The following is a 19,495-nucleotide window of genomic DNA, read 5'->3' as shown; positions in this document are numbered from 1 at the left end:
GACAATATACAGCCTTGATATACTCCTTTCTCTATTTGGAACCAGTCTGTTGTTCCATGTCCAGTTCTAACTGTTGCTTCTTGACCTGCATACAGATTTCTCAGGAGGCAGGTCAGGTGGTCTGGTATTCCCATCTCTTGAAGAATTTTCCATAGTTTGCTGTGATCCACACAGTCAAAGGCTTTGGCATAGTCAATAAAGAAGAAATAGATGTTTTTCTGCAACTCTCTTCCTTTTTTGATGATCCAGCAGATGTTGGCAATTTGATCTCTGGTTCCTCTGCCTTTTCTAAATCCAGCTGGAACATCTGGAAGCTCATGGTTCACGTACTGTTGAAGCCTGGCTTGGAGAATTTTGAGTATCACTTCGCTAGCATGTGAGATGAATGCAACTGTGCAGTAGTTTGACCACTCTTTGTCATTGCCTTTCTTTGGGATTGGAATGAAAACTGACCTTCTCCAGTCCTGTGGCCTTGCTGAGTTTTCCAAATTTGCTGGCATATTCAGTGCAGTACTTTCACAGCATCATCTTTCAGGATTTGAAATAGCTCAATTGGAATTCCATCACCTCTACTAGCTTTGTTTGTAGTGATGCTTCCTAAGGCCACTTAACTTTGCCCTCCAGGATGTCTGGCTCTAGGTGAGTTATACAATATCACCCTCTAGGTGTGATAATCACACCATCATGGTTATCTGGGTCATGATATTTTTTGTATAGTTCTTCTGTGTATTCTTGTCATCTCTTCTTACTATCTTCTGCTTAAGTTAGGTCCATACCATTTCTGTCCTTTATTGTGCCCGTCTTTGCATGAAATGTTCCCTTGGTATCTCTGATTTTCTTGAAGAGATCTGTAGTCTTTCCCATTCTATTGTTTTCCTCTATTTCTTTGCATTGATCACTGAAGAAGGCTTTCTTATCTCTCCTTGCTGTTCTTTGGAAATCTGCATTCTGATGGGTATATCTTTCCTTTTCTCCTCTGTCTTTCACTTCTCTTCTTTCTCAGCTAAGGGTACATGCATATTAATGAAGGGGTTTGAGCAGAGAATTCAGCATAGAACTGGGGCACAGGTTGACAGAATCCAACTTCAGTTGATCCAAGTCATGAGGGCCAGCAAAGGTCAGCATCATCATTCCTTAGGTTCTGGGATCTCAGCATGTAGCTACTATCCTCCACCTGGGTGGGGGCTTCAGTTCTGGCAAAACCCGATTATATACATCCCTTGAGGAAGAACTAGGACTGCGCTTCATGCTAAACTATTGATCTTTCTTAACTGCTTTTCCTGTGCTCCTGCATTCCCTCACTTTCCTTACGATTATTAATTACTGAGACCCATTCAAGGGCAAGCATTGTGGTCAGGCTTGGATCACAAAATGGCTTAGCCTAAAATGGCTTCTCTTATATCAAGGAAGCCACGCTGGTTCTTTCTCTGGGAACCCCCTACCCTTTCTGCTTTACAGCAGGAGATGGAGTCGAGAGAATATAGATCTGCGCTGTCTGCTAGGGTAGCCACTCACCACATGTGGCTTTTGAGAATGTAAATGTGGCAAGTTTCAAATGAGATGAGAAGTGTAAAATGCATACCAGATATCCAAAATGTAGTGTGAAAAAAATACCACATTAAAGTTTTTAAAAGATTGACTTCATGTGGAAATGTAAACATATTGGCTGTATTGGGTTAAATATATTATTAAAATTAATTTCACTTGTTTCTTTTTACTTTTTTAGATGTGGCTACTAGGAAATTAAAAACTACGTATGTGGCTCATATTTATATTTGACAGTGTTGGGCTAGATAATTATTTTAATAATTTTATTATGAAGAGAGCCAAGAAATTAGAAGGAAAATTAAGAGGAATTTAACATAGCTGACCATTCCCATCTTCTTGAAACTTTCTTCCCTAAGGTTCTGAGGTATTCAGTTCCTCTGATTCTCCTCATATCTAACAATTGTTCTTCTGGACCTTCTTCCTAGGGTCCTCCCCATTTGTAAAACATCATGTGAAAGAGAAGCCCCGTGGCTCTGCAGGGGAAGAAAGCTCCAGATAGAAGAGGCAGGAGTCCGCTCGTGTAGTTCTGGAACTGGGAGAGAGTGTTGTCAGAACAAAGCTGCAAGGAAGGGACAGCGGTCGGAAAGGAGCTCTGGGCAATGTGGGGAGGGAGGCCCTTTGTCATTGACACTGAATGAAGTGGTAAGTTTTTGGAGGTTTTTGAATGGAGGAATGTTCATCTGGTTTCCATGCTAAGCCAAGATCAGGCTATAAAGAGGTGTTGGGGAGGGGAAAATTCCCCCTCCTCAACCCCATCTTGAGTTCTTGTGGCTGGACTACTAATAAAATTGAGACAAGATAGTTTAAAAAAAGAAAAAGAAACACATTTTAACTTATGCACATGGGAGTTAAAATGGGACCTAAGAAATGGCCAAAGCAGGCAGGTTTTAGTTTTTAGACAAAGAAATAGTACATTTGTAAGAAACTGACAGGATGAAGAAACTAAGGATTTGGATGTCCAATTAGTGAAGAATCTAAACAGAGTTTGGGAACTTCCTTGGTGGCCCAGTGGTAAACAATTTGCCTTGCAACGCAGGGGACACAGGTTTGCTCCCGGTCTGGGAAGATTTAACATACCACAGGGCAACTAAGTCAACACACCACAATTATTGAGCCCACAAACCCTAGAGCCAGTGCTCTGAAAGAAGAGAAGCCACCACAAGAAGCCCCTTCGAAGCAACTAGAAAAAGCCCATGCATAGTGAGGAAGCCCCAGTACAGCTAACAATAAAAAATAATAAATAAGTAAACAGTTTGGGCTTGGGGCAGTAAATTAAAGAAGTGATAAGCAGAGATATCACTTTGCTGACAAAGGTCTATATAGTAAAGCTATGTTTCTTCCCAGTAGTCATATATGGATGTGAGAGTTGGACCATAAAGAAGGCTGAGCGCCAAAGAATTGATGCCTTTGAACTGTGGTGCTGGAGAAGACTTTTGAGAGTCCCTTGGACAGTAAGGAGATCAAACCAGTCCATCCTAAAGGAAATCAACTCTGTATATTCACTGAAAAGACTGATGCTGAAGCTCCAATACTTTGGCCACCTGATGTGAAGAGCTGACTGGCTAGAAAAGACCCTGATGCTGGGAAAGACTGAGGGCAGGAGAAGGGGATGACAGAGGATGAGATGGTTGGATGGCATCACCATCGATGGACATGAGTTTGAGTAAACTTTAGAGTTGGTGATGGACAAGGAGGCCTGCCGTGCTGCAGTCCACGAAGTCACAAAGAGTCAGACACGACTGAGCGACTGAACAGCAACAGCTGGTATTTAAGGCCATGAGATCAGATCACCCAGGGGGTAACTGTAGTTTGAGAAGAGGTCCAAGCACAACCCTAGGCCACTCAGGATTACAGGTTAGAGAGACAAGAAAGAATCAGCAAAGGGCCCTGAAAAAGAATGGCCAGCGAGTGACGGAAAAACCAGGAGAGTGTGGTGTCCTACTGAAACTGAGGGCCCTGTGGAACTCTCTGGTATAAATCCTTTCTGTGTCTCTCATTTCCTGTTGGTAGAAAACAGGCTTCATTCAGCCTCCATGACCTTTCCCTGTGTTCCAAAGGGCAGGTTCAGTATAGTTCATTTCCGTTCAGTTGCTTGGTCATGTCTGACTCTTTGCAACCCCATGGACTGCAGCATGCCAGGCCTTCCTGTCCATCACCAACTCTTGGAGTTTACTCAAACCCAGATCCATTGAGTCAGTGATGCCATCCAACCATCTCCTCCTCTGTTGTCCCCTTCTCCTCCCGCCTTCAATCTTTCCCAGCATCAGGGTCTTTTCAAATGAGTCAGCTCTCCATCAGGTGGCCAAAGTATTGCAGTTTCAGCTTCAACATCAGTCCTTCCAGTGAACACCCAGGACTGATCTCCTTTAGGATGGACTGATTGGATCTCCTTGCAGTCCAAGGGACTCTCAAGAGTCTTCTTCAACACCACAGTTCAAAAGCATCAATTCTTCTGTGCTCAGCTTTCTTTATAGTCCAACGCTCACATCCATACATGACTACTGGAAAAACCAAAGCTTTGACTAGATGGACCTGTGTTGGCAAAGTAATGTCTCTGCTATTTAATATGCTGTCTAGGTTGGTCATAACTTTTCTTCCAAGGAGCATGTATCTTTTAATTTCATGGCTGGTTCAAAGAGTTACTAATCGCGGAGGGCAGGGAGTACAGAAACAGGGGAGGTACAGTCAGGAAACCATAGTGCAGCCTTGGGCAGGGTCCTGGTTCCTCCTCAAGGGATATACATAACAATATCTTGAGTTCTTCTGCTGGAACTAAGGCCCCTACTTGGGTGGGGGATGATAACTTCAAGCTGAGCAGGAGATTCCTGGCACCCTCTTATCTCACCACCAAATAATCAAAAGAAAGTCACACACTCTGCAACTCTCACCCCAAATTTTACCTATAAAACATTTCCCCAAACCATAAGGGAGTTCAGGTTTTTTGAACAAGAGCCATATGTCTCCTCACTTGGCCCTGCAATAAACTGTTCTCTGCTCCAAATGCCAACATTTCAGTTTGTTTGCACTCACTGTGCATCAGGCGCATGAACTGGTGTTCAGGAACACTGTAAGTTAAGAAAGTGTTAGGGCTTCTCTGGTCGTCCAGTGGTTAAGAATCCACCTGCCAATGCAGGGCACATGGGTTTGATCCCTGGTCCGGGAAGACCCCACAGTTGGCAGGGCAACCAGTCCCGTGCACCACCCCTACTAAGCCTGTGCTCTAGAGCCCACGTGCCTCAACTACTGGGCCCATGTGCTGCCAGTACCGAAGCCTGAGTGCCTGGGGCCCATGCTTCTGCAGAAAGAGATGCCATTGCAATAAGAAGCCCACACACTGCAATCAGAGAGTAGCCTCTGCTCGCAGCCACTAGGCAGCCCTCACAGTAACAAAGACCCAGTGCAGCCAAAAAGAAAAATTCCAAGAGAACAGAGTGAAAAACTAGGTCAAATGCTGCAGACAGGTCAAGTAAAATAGAGTGTGAGCTAACCACTGAATTTCACAATGTGGAGGACTTTGATGACTTTAATGTGATTGGTTTGGAGGGGAAGAGCCTGATTTAGAATAGATTTAAGGACGATGGGGAATTATGGAACTGGAGAAGACTCTATACCACTATTTCCAGAAGTTTTGCTAAAAAGAAGAGCAAAGAAGTGGGATGGTAACTGGCAGGGGATGTGAAGTCAAGAGGAGGGTTTGTTAAACCTGGGAGAAATTGCAGCATATTTGAATCCTGATGAGACTCATCCAGTGGAAACTGAAAAACCCAGTTCAGTAGTACAGGGGCAGTACGTCCTGTAAGATTCAGACTCCTGTCTGCTATCTCTACCTGGATGTCCCTGATGCACTTAAAATATAATGTATTAAAGACAGAAATCATCTCCCTTCTAAACTTTCTTTTTCTGTACTTTTTAATCTCACTTGGTAGAAACTCTTATTTGTTTACCCAATTAGAAAACTGGCATACAGCAGTGACAGCATAGTGAATAGTCTTCACAATTTCATCATGTGCTAAGTGAGGCAATGACACGGGGAGCTGTGAGCACCTAGGAAAGGGCCATGACTTAGCCCTGAAGGTCAAATAACAGAAAGCTCAACAGGCTTTGTTTAGACCAACCCACCATGTTGAGCGATTCCTGTCCTAAATTATCTTTCAAGTTTATCTCCTCATTCCATGCACATTACCCTGCCCCATTATCTCCTCATTCCATGCACATTACCCTGCCCCATTCATTCACTATCCCTGGCTTCTTTACTTCTATAGTTTTACAAGTAGTTTCTCAGCCTCTGTCCTTGACTTAGACTGAGGAAGTTACAAAAAATGCAAATCCCCCTTATATCACGCACCAGCTTTAAATACTTCAATGAGTCCCTCAGATAGAGGCAAGGTCATGGTTAGTCTCTCAAAGGCTCACCTCCCCTGCTCAGAGTTGTGGCCTCATACCAAGACGTTTCTCTCTTCTGTCCTTGTCTGCCTTATAGTTCCCTTTGTCTAGAATGGTACATTTCTTCTAACCTGGCCAAGTTCTATTCATCTATGAAGAGTAGGTTTAGGAGTTATCCCTCCTGGGAAGATGTTGCCCAAGTACTCCAAACCTTCCAAGGAAGGGGACCTTACTTTGAGTTTCTACTGTTCTTCCCTCACCCACGCCCAAGTGCAAGGACCCTATCTTATTTTCATCATTCCTTCAGTGAACATTTGTCTATAAAGAACTGCACACATTAAGGATCCAGTCTGGAGAATTCCTTGGCAGTCCAATAGGCCATTCTTACCTTAAGAACCTCATGAACAGTATGAAAAGGCAAAAAGATATGACACTGAAAGATGAACTCCCCAAGTCAGTAGGTGCCCAATACGCTACAGGAGAAGAGCGGAGAAATAGCTCCAGAGGAATGAAGAGCCTGAGCCAAAGTGGAAACAACGCCCAGCTGTGGAGGTGTCTGGTGGTGAAAGTAAACTCCGATGCTGTAAAAAAAATATTGCATAAGAAAATGGAATGTTAGGTCCATGAATCAAGGTAAATTGGAAGTGATTAAATAGGAGATGACAATAGTGAACGTTGACATTTTAGGAATCAGTGAACTAAAATAGACCAGAACGGGTGAATTTAATTCAGATGACCGTTATATCTACTACTGTGAGCAAGAATCCCTTAGAAGAAATAGAGTAGCCCTCACAGTCAACAAGAGAGTCCAAAAAGCAATACTTGGGTGCAATTTCAAAAACAACAGAATGATCTCTGCTCGTTTCCAAGGCAAACCATTCAATATCACAGTGATTCAAGTCTTTGCCCCAACCAATAACGCCAAAGAAGATGAAGTTGAACAGTTCAAAGAAAACCTACAAGACCTTCTAGAACTAACACCAAAAATAAAGGCTGTCCTTTTCATCACAGGGGACTGGAAAGCAAAAATAGGAAGTCAAGAGATACCTGGAGTAACAGGCAAGTTTGGTCTTGGATTATAAAATGAAGCAGGGCAAAGGCTAACAGAGTTTTGCCAAGAGAACACACTGGTCATAGCAAACACCCTCTTCCAACAACACAAGAGACTCTACACATGGACATCACCAGATGGTCAATACTGAAATCAGATCAATCATATTCTTTGCAGCCAAAGATGGAGAAGCTCTATACAGTCAGCAAAAACAAGACTGTGAGCTGACTTTGGCTCAGATCATGAACTCCGTATTGCAAAATTCAGACTTAAATTGAAGAAAGTAGGGAAAACCACTAAGCCATTCAGGTATGACCTAAATGAAATCCCTTACAATTATAAAGTGGAAGTGACAAACAGGTTGAAGGGATTAGATCAGATAGATAGAGTGCCTGAAGAACTATGGACAGAGGTTCCTGACACTGTACAGGAGGCGGGGAACAAAGCCATCCCCAAGAAAAAGAAATGCAAAAGGGCAAAATGGTTGTCTGAGGAAGCCTTACAAATAGCTAAGAAAAGAAGACAAGTGAAAAGCAAAGTAGAAAATGAAAGCTATACCCATCTGAATGCAGAGTTCCAAAGAATAGCAAGGAGACATAAGAAAGTCTTCCTAGGTAATCAATGCAAAGAAATAGAGGAAAACAACAGAATGGGAAAGACTATAGATCTCTTCAAGAAATTTAGAGATACCAAGGGAACATTTCATGCAAAGATGGGCTCAATAAAGGACAGGAATGGTATGGACCTAACAGAAGCAGAAGATATTAAGAAGTGGCAAGAATACAGAGAAGAACTATACAAAAAAGATCATGACCCAGATAACCATGATGGTGTGATTATCACACCTAGAGTGTGATATCATATAACTCACCTAGAGTCAGATATCCTGGAATGTGAAGTCAAGTGGGCCTTAGGAAGCATCGCTAAGAACAAAGCTAGTGGAAGTGATGGAATTCCAGTTGAGCTATTTCAAATCCTAAAAGATGATGCTGTGAAAGTGCTGCACTCAATATGCCAGTAAATTTGGCAAACTCAGCAGTGGCCACAGGACTGGAAAAAGTCTGTTTTCATTCTAATCCCAAAAAAAGGCAATGCCAAAGAATGTTCAAACTACATTTCACATGCTAGCAAAGTAATGCTCAAAATTCTCCAAGATAGGCTTCAAGAGTATGTGAACTGAGAATTTCCAGAGGTTCAAGCTGGATTTAGAAAAGGCAGAGGAGGCATCGATCAAATTGCTGACATCTGCTGGATCATAGAAAAAGCAAGAGAATTTGGAAAAACATCTACTTCTGCTTCCCTGACTACACTAAAGCCTTTGACTGTGTGGATCACAACAAACTGGGAAATTTCTTAAAGAGATGGGAATACCAGAGCACATTACTTGCCTCCTGAAAAACCTGTATGCAGGTTAAGAAGCAATAGTTAGAACTAGACATGGAACAACGGACTGGTACAAATTGGGAAAGGAGTACCTCAAGGCTGTATATCGTCACCCTGCTTATTTAACTTTTATGTAGAGCTCAGTTCAGTTCAGTTCAGCCACTCAGTCGTGTCCGACTCTTTGCGACACCATGGAGTGCAGCATGCCAGGCTTCCCTGTCCATCACCAACTCCCGGAGCTTACTCAGACTCATGTCCATAGAGTTGGTTGATGCCATCCAACCATCTCATCCTCTGTCGCCCCCTTCTACTCCCGCCTTCAATCTTTCCCAGCTTCAGGGTCTTTTCCAATGAGTCAATTCTTTGCATCTGGTGGCCAAAGTATTGCAGTTTCAGCTTCAACATCAGTCCTTCCAATGAATATTCAGGACTGATTTCCTTTAGGATGGACTGGTTAGATCTCCTTGCTGTCCAAGGGAGAGTCTTCTCCAACACCACAGTTCCAAAGCATCAATTCTTTGGCGCTCAGCTTTCTTTACAGTCCAACTCTCACATCCATACATGACTACTGGAAAAACCAAAGCTTTGACCAGATGGAACTTTGTTGGCAAAGTAATGTCTCTGCTTTTTAATATGCTGTCTAGGTTTGTTATAGCTTTTCTCCCAAGGACCAACCGTCGTTTAATTTCATGGCTGCAGTCACCATCTGCAGTGATTTTGGAGCCCAAAAAAATAAAGTCTGTTACAGTTTCCACCATTTCCCCATCTGTTTTCCAGGAAGTGATGGGACCAGATGCCATAATCTTAGTTTTCTGAATGTTGAGTTTTAAGCCGATTTTTCCGCTCTCTTCTTTCACTTTCATCAAGAGGCTCTTTAGTTCTTCTTCGCTTTCTGTCGTTAAGTATGAAGTACCTCATGCAGAGTACATCATGTGACATGCTGGGCTGGATGAAGCACTGGGTAAAGTGCTAAAAGACAAAGAAAGGGAGAAGCCTACAAAAAGGGAACAAAGGAAATATCCATGGACTGGAGTGAGAACCTCAGGTGAAACAAACATGCTCCCTTCCTGGCTAGCCCTAATTTGCATAGGGGAAGCTAGGTGGTGGGGTTGGGGAGGTGGGGAAGACAAAAATGTATTAAAAAAGGTAGCCAAGATGGGTTGAGGCCTCTCTTTTGGGGTCGGCCCACCCTCATACCTCCACAGGGTACTATCCTTTGTTTGCCAAATAAAACTCTGAGCTGTAACTGTGCTGTAACATTGGTCTCCTGTTTCAAATCTTTGTTTCAGTAAGACAGAACCAAGGAAATTACACTCTCCCGACACAAGATTGCTGGTAGAAATATCAATAACCTCAGATATGCAGATGATACCATCCTTATGGCAGAAAGCATAAGTTCTTTCTTGATGAAACTGAAAGAGGAGACTGAAAAAGCTGGCTTAAAACTCAACATTCAAAAAATGAAGATCATGGCATCTGGTCCCATCACTTCATGGCAAATAGATGGGGATACAAAGTGACAGACTTTATATTGGGGGGCTCCAAAATCACTGCAGATGGTAGCTGCAGCCATGAAATTAAAAGATGCTTGATCCTTGGGAGAAAAGCTATGACCAATCTGGACAGCATATTAAAAAGCAGAGACATTAGTTTGCTGACAAAGGGCCGTACAGTCAAAGGTCTGATTTTTCCAGTAGTCATGTATAGATGTGACAGCTGGACCATAAAGAAGGGCGAGCGCTTAGGAATTGATCCTTTTGAACCGTGGTGTTGGAAAAGACCATTGAGAGTCCCTTGGACCACAAGGAGATCCAACCAGTCAATTCATTGGAAGGAGTGATGCTGAAACTAAACTCCAGTACTTTGCCCACCTGATGGGAAGAGTCGACTCACTGGAAAGACCCTGATGCTGGTAAAGAATGAAGGCAGGAGAAGGGGATGACAGAAGAAGAGATGGTTGGATGGCATCACCGACTCAACGAACATGAGTTTGAGTAAAGTCCTGGAGCTGGTGATGGACAGGGAGGCCTGGCGCGCTGCAGTCCATGGGGTCGCGGAGTTGACAGGACTGAGCTACTGAACAACCACCACCACCACCAGGTTAGGACTCAGCACGCTCACTCTACAGGGTGGATCCTTGGTGGGGAAACCAAAATCCCAGCAGCAGCAAAATGTGGCAAAAAAATTTAAAAAAGCATCCAGTTCAAGGTTACCCACCTGGCTAGCTATTGAGTCAGAAATTAGCGCTTAGCCTGCCCCAGGGTTCTTACTCAAATGTAAAGTCCTCAAAATTCTTACTCAGGCAGCATCCTGTACAGTTTGCAAAACACTCTGATAAGGTTCCTCTTTATATCCAGAGGCAGAGATGGAATAATGGGAAGGTTTAAAAAGGAATAAAGAGGAATGTTCCTAAAGAAGGGCAAAATCAGCATATGGAGATAACAACAGTGAGGAGGGTTGGCCACCTGCGAGGAAGACCTTCCATGGCAGAGAAACCCCGCCCCCCGTCGCCCAGGGCCCCGCGTGCACTCCAGCACAGTCCAAGGCACAGGAAACCCATTCCTCCCAAGACTACGAATCCCAGCATGCCTCGCACCCAAGGGAGCGGCAGCACGCAATGTATGCCGGGACACGTAGTCCAGTTCTCGCTGAGAAGCAGGCCAGAACGTGCCATGACGTCAGGAGGGCTCGGGAAAAGGGAGTCAGAAACCGGTCCAAGATCAAGTTTTTAAATCTTCCAGAGAGCTGACCCTGGTTTTCTTTGGTGACCCAAGTTTCAGGTCCCACCCCATAATCCACCGGACCTGTGGTGTGCCTTGAGTGGCCTCTCGCCTAACTCCCTCACGGTTAAAGGCGAAGTACCAGAGGGGCAAGAACAGGCAGCCTTCAAGCCTCCAGGCGCCGGCTTGTGAGACTAGTGGTGTGCAGGACGTTGTCCTGGAGAGGGGCTGAGACGTCGCTTCCCCCGTGGCGCCGGTGAGGACGTGGCCAGAGAGAGCCTCGAATAGCGGCTTCCCCTTCCTCCGCCCGTCAGGCGAGAAAGAGAAGGGTGACAGAGGGGCGAGAGAGGGGCGCGGGCGGCGCAAAGGCTTCTGGGAGCGCGCGCATGCGCACGCCGCGGCGGGGAGTACACCCTCAACGTCTGCGGACGCTGGGGGTGTCGGGTGTCGGCGGCGGCGGCGGCGGCGGCGCTTTGCGGCTGGTCGTGCGGGTCGGGCGCGGGCGGGCAGGCTCGGCGGCTGAGGCGCGCACAGGTGATTGACTGGCCAGCTGGCTGAGGCACCGCCTGGTCCTCATTGCTGGCAGGTGGCGGGACCCATTTGGGCGGCGGTGGAGGCGACGGCGGCGGCAGCGGTGGCCGGGCTCAGGAGGCACTCCCCGGGCCAAGGCCATGGCACCGCGGCTGCAGCTGGAGAAGGCGGCCTGGCGCTGGGCGGAGACGGTGCGGCCCGAGGAGGTGTCGCAGGAGCACATCGAGACCGCCTACCGCATCTGGCTGGAGCCCTGCATCCGCGGCGTGTGCAGGTGAGGCCCGCGCAAAGGCCCTCGCGCCCCTCCTCGCGCCGGACCTTGGAAAACCAGACCGTGGGGCAGTGGTGGGGGCGGGGGTGGGGGCTCCGGTTGGGGTGGGGAAGGAAGACGGCGGCCCATTGCGTGCCTCTCTCAGGCTTGGAGAGAACGCGGTGGAGGGCTTCCTCCTCTCCGCCTTCTGGGCGACCCGGGAAAGGCACAGCCTTGCAGGGCTGTGCACGGAGGTGATGATGCTGGAAGCCCTTCAGAAAAGGTTCTGAGTTCTTACCTCGAAGATGGCGGTGGGGATGGTTGAAAGCAGGAACTGAAGAGCTTCGCAGACGTTGGTGGTCGTTCCATCCTGGCCGCGGCCCCGCGTTTGGTTTTAGAAAACTGGGAACTTGGTAGTGCATTTCATCATTGTTATTAGTGTCGGCGCTGAAGGCTGGGTCATATTTTTGGGGTAGGGCGGCTTTAGGAAAACATATATAGTTAGTCTGCGTCATCGGTACCCTTCATCACCAGTTGACATCCCCTCTCTCACTAATTTAGTATTTTTTTTTTTTTTAGCTCTCCGCCCGCCCCCCGGGGGGGAGGGGTCGTCTCTGACCCAGTACCGTTTTGCCAAGTACACAGTGTGAGCTGTGTTGGTGTTCTCCTTCACTTCTGCTTAGCCTTCGAACCTTTTTTTTGCCTTTCCTTTTAGATCGAATTCTTAGCTGTTTTTTCCACGATTTAACGCGGGAACTATAGTTTGTGTTCCGGAGTGTTGTCGAATTGACTTAGCCAAGACGGGCATGCTCAGTAGCCTTTTAGCAAGTATTCAGTAAAGACTTTCTGGAGTTGTTACATTTCGAGGCAGGACCCCGGAGGAATGGAAGTCAAGGTCTCAGATCTGAAGCTTTAAAGACTAGTGTGGGAAGTGAAACGAGTTAGGGAGCTTCCATAAGGCAAACGAATAATTCCAAGTTCTGGGCGTCTGGCTCACGAGGAGGGCGACAGGCAGTACTGGAATGACATAGCCTGTATAATAGATACGTTTCAGTCAGTTTCTCCACCTAGTTTCCAGGGTAACCAAAAAATAGAAATTCTTTCACTAAAATAGTTCTGATTTTAGTAGAAAGAAAGGAGTAGAAATTGGCTGAGATGACTATAAGGGGAATGTCACAGAGGTGAGTTTTAAGCTGCAACAGTAGCAAGGTTTATATCCAAGCGGTTTTTTTCTTAAATAACGTCACTCATTTAAAGTGTACAATCCAGTGGTTTTTTTGTTTGTATATTCACAAAGTTGTTCCGAGGGCAACTCAATCTGACCTCCCCTCCCCCCCAGAAAAAAGCCCTGTATCTATTAGTTTGGCGCTTGTAAACCATCTCCCCCACCGCAAGTATGCAAGTAATCACTGATCTACTTTCTGCCTCTAAATTGGCCTTTTCCAAACTTTTCATGTAAATGGAATCATACAGTGTGTTAACTTTAGTGACTTCTTTGACAGCATGATGTTTTCAAGAATCCATCCATGTGGTAGCATATGTCGGTTTTTAATTTCATTTCAAAAAATTGTAAAAGTTATGTAAAATGCACAGTGAAATTTACCGTTTTTAAAGTATACAATTCCACTGCATTAAGTTTCCTTACAGTATTGTACAAACATCACCATGGTCTCCTTCCAGACTTCTTCTATCACCCTAAAAGGAAACTCCATATCCATTAGTAGTCACATCCCATTTTCCCTTCCTCCATCCCCTGGCAAGCACTCATCTTTTTGTCTCTATAGATTTCTTTATTCTGGATATTTTATTTTTTTATTTTTTCATTTGTTTTTATTAGTTGGAGGCTAATTACTTTACAGTATTGTAGTGGTTTTTGCCGTACAGAATCAGCCATGGATTTACATGTGTTCCCCATCCTGATCCCCCCTCCCACCTCCCTCCCCATGGATATTTTATAGTAAGTGGAATCATAAAATGCGTGGCCTTTTTTTGCCTGGCGTTCACTTAGCATAATGTTTTCAAAGGTCATCCATGTTATAACACGTGTCAGTACTTTATTCCTTTTTGTGGTTGAATAGTATTCCACTGTTGGATATAACGCATTTTGTCTATTCATCAGTTGATGGATTTGAAAGAGTTTCCCACAACTTCATTGAGGGATAATTGACAGATACAGTTGTACATATTTAAAGTGTACAACATGAGGGACTTTCCTGGTGGTCCAGTGGCTAAGATTCCATGCTTCCGATGCAGGGAGTCCAGGTTTGATTCCTGGTGGGGAACTAGATCCCACATGCCCCAACTAAAGATCCCATGTGCCTCAACTAAGACAAGGAGCAGCCAAATCAATATTTAAAAAACAAAGTGTACAACGTGATAATTTGATAGATATTATGGAGTGATTACCAGAATCAAGGCAACTGACACCTCACAGTATAGTTAAATTGATGGGTATTTTGGTTGTTTCCACTTTTTGGCTGTTGTGAATAACTTTGGTATGAATATTTGTGTACAAGTTTTTGCTGGAACACCTATTTTTTGTTTCTTTGAGTATTTACCTAGGAGTGGAATTGCTGGGTCATTTAATAACTATGTTTAACATTTTGAGGAACTAATTGTTTTCCAAAGCGGCTGCAGTAGTTTGCATATAATGTACAACAGTTTCAATTTCTTCGCATCCTCACATTTGTTTCTTTTTTTCTTGTAGCCATCCTAGTGGATGTGAATTGGTATCTCATTAATGGTTTTAATTTGCATTTTCCTGATGACTAATAAGGTTGAACATCTTTTCATGTGCTTATCGACCATTTGTAGATCTTTGGAGAGTTCTTTTCACATCCCTTGCCCAGTTTTAAAATTAGATTGTCTTTACTTTTGAGTTAGAGTTCTTCATATATTTTCAATATAAGTCCCATGTATTTGCAAATATTTTCTCATTCTGTAGGTTCTCTATTTCCCTTTGTAATTAGTACCCTTTGCAACAAAAAAGCTTTTGCTTTAATGAACCATTAATTCTGGGGCTCCCTGGTGGCTCAGTGCTAAAGAATCGGCCTGCCAGGGAGGAGGTGGGTTCAGTCCTTGGGCCGGGAAGGTCCACTGGAGAAGGAAGTGGCAACCCACTCCAGTATTCTTGCCTGGAGAATTGCATGGACAGAGGAGCCTGGTGGGCTACAGTCCATGGGGTCACAAACAGTCAGACACGACTTAGCTCCTAAACGACAATAGCAACACAGTAGTTTTATTTATCTTTTGTTTTGGTCACTAGTACTTTTGAAACCAGCCTGATCTGAAGTCCAAGCAGTTTTTATTTAAAAATCAGAAAGATTTCTCTTACCCTTTTGTTTAAGCATTTCTTCTGACTCTTAAGATGAGATTAAATAATTAATTGTAAGATATTATCAGTATCTTTTAAATACTTTACAGAAAAATTTTTAATGAGATGCCAGAGCTGAAGAAGTGTGTAGCCACAGGCAAAGACAAGATGACTCAGAACTATTTACTTTCTGAAACTACTTAGTACAATCACAGCATGAAAGCAATCTATACTAAATCTTATGTACAAAGAATTCTGCAAATCTTTTTAAAACCAGTGAGGATTGTAGTCAGGTAAGTCCCTTTCCCGTGGTTTCCCCTGTGGCTCAGACAGTGAATCTGCCTGCAGTGCAGGAAACCTGGGTCCGATCCCTGGGTCATGAAGATCCCTTGGAGTAGGAAATGGCAACCCACTCCAGTATTCTTGCCTGGAGAATTGCATGGACAGAGGAGCCTGGCGGGCTACAGGGGTCTCAGAGTCAGAGAGGACTGAGTGACTTAACGCTTTCACTTTCAGGTTCCGTGCAGTAAAATTGTTTGGTAAGGGATATGCAGTTTTCATTTTGACCCATTTTGCTAGATTTCCCATTAGAGTGTTGGTTTCACTTTACATTTCTACTACCAGTGTGTAAGAATGTGTTGTTTCCATAATCAACACAATATGTTAGTCATACTTTTTCATCTGATAGGTGGAATATGGTGTCATGTTAATTCCTTTTGGTGACAGTTGAGATCTTGATTTGAATTTTTAAAATTGGAACTTACACTTCATAGTTGTATATAGGAGTGTAACGTCTGTTTTGTTTTCATCAGAGAAACCAAAACATTTCAGAGATGTAATGCATTCAAGAAAGTCAGTGTTACGCCCCTTATTTGTCTGTGCTTCATGGCTAGTGGGATCTTAGTTCCCACGTCCGGGAGGGATGGAACCTGGGTCCCTGCACTGAAAGCCCTGAGTCCAAACCACTAACGGCCAGGGATTCCTTGTTAGGCCAGTTTACAGACACTGAAGTGACTTCCCCTGGCTCCAGGCTAAACCCCTCATGAGGACTGTTGGATCCAATGCTCAGGCTTCTACTGAGCCTTTCCCCTTTGATGTCCCAGTGATACCCTTTCTCTGTTGGTGCACTTCCTCTCTCACTTTACCACGTTTGCCTTGCTAACCTGTCCCTTATCCTCAGAAGAGGTCAGGGCAAATTTAATTATGGCAAATTTAAACATACACTGAAGTAGGATTTCCCTGGTGTTACAGTGGTTAAGACTCCATTTTTGCTCTGTAGAGGGCGTGGATTCAATCCCTGGTCAGAGAACTAAGATCCCTATGCCATGTGATGTGGGGAAAAAAAGAGAGAGAGAGATGATATAATGACATCCCACAATCCCATACAGTTTTATCAGTTACTGACCCAAGATGATCAGTTGTTTTGTTGCTAAAAGCTCAGCTCTCTGTACACCAGTGCCAAATTGAATTTCGGAGGCAGTTTTGGGTGAAGTAGGAAAGAATCGCTTTATTATTTTGCCAGGCAAAGGGGGCCACAGCAGGCTAATGCCCTCAGAACCTCGTGTCCCAACTTGGGAAGATCAGGCCAGTTCAGTCGCTCAGTCGCATCCGACTCTTTGTGACCTCATGAACTGCAGCGCACCAGGCTTCCCTGTCCATCACCAACTCCCAGAGCTTGCTCAAACTCAGGTCCATCGAGTCAGTGATGCTGGATCTTAGTTGTGGCTCTAGGGATCTTAAAGCATTGTGTCTTAAGGATCTCATCCTCTGTCGTCCCCTTCTCCTTCTGCCTTCAGTCCCTTCCAGAATCAGGGTCTTTTTCCAGTGAGTCAGCTCTTCACATCAGGTGGCCAAAGGATTGGAGTTTCAGCTTCAGCATCAGTCCTTCCAGTGAATATTCAGGACTGATCTCCTTTAGGATGGACTGGTTGGATCTCCTTGCAGTCCAAGGGACTCTCAAGAGTCTTCTCCAACACCACAGGTCAAAAGCATCAATTCTTTGGTGCTCAACTTTCTTTATAGTCTGACTCTCACATAATTAAACTCATACAGTCAAGTCTTTATAGTCCAATTCTTGGGGAAGATAGTGAGAAGTTTTATAGTAATTATTCAAAAAGGGTGTGCTCACCTTGTGGACAGTCTTCTGAGGGGTTATTGGTGAGGTAAGGAGGAGTCACTCTTTAGGTCCATATGATCTGGGGTCTGCATGCTTGTGGGCAGCATGCATGTCTGCTTAGTTGTGTCTGACTCTGTGGCCCCATGGACTGTAGCCCACCAGTCTCCTCTGTCCATGGAATTTTCCAGGCAAGAATACTGGAGTGGGTTGCCATTTCCTACTCCAAGGGGATCTTCCCCACCCAAGGATGGACTCCTCTCATCTTTTTCTCTCCAGTGTTGGCAGGTGAATTGTTTACCACTGCTCCACCTGGGAAGCCTTGTGGGCAGTATATCAAAGTTATTTGGTAGCTTCTCCCCCCTGGAGGGGCTTTGGGGCTCTGCAAGATAACTTGAAGGTATTGTTGTGTGTATCCATTGATACATAGGACCTTGCCCCAAGGCTGCTCTTGAAGGACCTTGCCCCAAGGCTGCTCTTGACTATTTCTCTCACAGCCCCGCCCATCCCAAATTAGTAAGTGTTAGTCACTCAGTGCCCGACTCTTTGCATCCCATGGACTGCAGATTTCACAGGCAAGGATACTGGAGTGGGTTGCCATTCCCTAATTAACGACTGCTCCAATCTGCCCTTCACAACTCAGGGAAGGTCAAGGAGACGGAAGGAAGGCTGTTTCCTGGAGTCAAAGAAATGGGGGGCGCAGAAAGACCTTGTCCCCAGGAGCCCAACAGGGCCCTGCACTGTGTCAGTTATATTCTCATTGCATGATGTACTTTCACTGCCTAACCCAACTTTAAAAATTTCCAATGTAATGCATGTTCCTTGTTTAGTAAGGATTTTGTGTTCTGTGAAACCTGTGTCTTTGTGGGGTTTTGTTCATTACGTGTCTTTCTGCTGTTCTGCACTAACACTTGCAGGATTGCTTAGTATAACCAAGGTTTGAATGAAAGTGAGAAACCTCTCCTTAATCTCAGGCTCAGCTGTTGTTTGAATTTTTAAATTTTCTTTCTGTGTATCTGTTAAATTCAACAAATATTATATGCCATGCAGAGTAGTCATTCTTTATTCAAAAAAATTTTTTTTTTCCTGGCATCTGCTGTGGTCAAGGGTGGCTCTGAAATAAAGCCAACAGAGGTTAAAATTCCTTCATTTGCCATTTATTTTAGAGATAAGAAAGCTATAAACAACATAATTGTTACTTTCAAAAAAAACGAGACAGGTGTCACATAATATACTTTTGCAAGTTTTTATTTGATGGGTTGTCTTTTTCTGTATTTATTGGTCCGTATAGATCTGCCTTATTGTCTTTAATAGCGGTGTGCTATTTCACTGTGTAGAGAGAGATGTGTTATAATTTAGCCAGTTCTCTTGTTTTCTATAAGTTTTAACTGACACATTTATCTTTGGCTGTGCTGGATCTCTCTTGCTGTAAGGGTTTTCTCTAGTTGCCACTGCAGGTCTCCAGAACCTCTTCTAAAGCTTTTAATTTCCTCATCCTCCAATTGAAGATGGACCTCAGCAATGTCCTTTTAGAGTCCTGGATCGGTTTTGTTTTTTTTTTTTTTCCAGTTATGACTAGCACTACAACTAGAAAGTTTTAAGTTTTTATTAATTTATCTTTGCTGTACTGGGTCTTTGTTGCTATATGGGCTTTTCTGTAGTTGGTGGTTAGCGGGGGCTCCTCTTTTTGCAGTGTGGGACTTCTCCTTGCTGTGGCTTCTTGTGGAACTCTAGGGCTTGCAGGCTTAAGTACTTCTGGCTTGTGGCACATGGGTTGAGTTGCCCCATGGCATGTGGGATCTTCCTGGGCCAGGGGTCGAGCCCCTGCCCTCTGCATTAGCAGATGGATTCTTAGCCACTGGACCACCAGGCAAGTCCTCCCAGTTAAAAAAAAGGTGCCTCAGATCTTAGCTGTGGCTCTCAGGATCGTAAAGCATTGTGTTTTGAGGACCTTATCGTGGTAGCGGATGGACTCTGCGGTTGTGGCTTTGGATCTCCAGAGTGCTTGACTCGGTAGTTGTGGCGTGTAGCTTAGTTGCTCTGCTGCACATGGGATCTTACTTCCCTAACTGGGATCAAACCCGTGTCTTCTGCACTGCAAGGCATACTCTTAACTACCAGATGACACAGTTTTTTTTTTTTTTTTAACTTTGTGGGTTTTTTTCCCTTTTGATTCAGAATGAGGCACGGATCCATCTTTATT

The 19,495-nt window shown here is 44.5% G+C and overlaps 1 protein-coding gene across 4 annotated transcripts in view; it reads left to right on the top strand.

The window, feature by feature from the left end:
* The first annotated feature begins 11,502 nt into the window (after window positions 1–11,502).
* The window catches only part of USP48 (ubiquitin specific peptidase 48), a 73,426-nt gene continuing 65,433 nt past the window's right edge, over window positions 11,503–19,495 (top strand). For 2 of the 4 annotated variants that reach the window (XM_043444962.1, XM_043444963.1), the window contains exon 1: window positions 11,503–11,890. In XM_043444962.1, coding sequence (XP_043300897.1) covers window positions 11,757–11,890 — 134 coding nt within the window. In that variant the 5' untranslated portion in view covers window positions 11,503–11,756. The remainder of the gene's footprint in view (window positions 11,891–19,495) is intronic. The other 2 variants (XM_043444964.1, XM_043444961.1) reach the window with 1 other exon arrangement.

The sequence above is a fragment of the Cervus canadensis genome, chromosome 24, assembly GCF_019320065.1.
Source record: "Cervus canadensis isolate Bull #8, Minnesota chromosome 24, ASM1932006v1, whole genome shotgun sequence".
NCBI lineage: Eukaryota > Metazoa > Chordata > Mammalia > Artiodactyla > Cervidae > Cervus > Cervus canadensis.
Note: the sequence above shows the minus strand (reverse complement) of the source record. Positions and strands in the feature narration are given on the sequence as shown.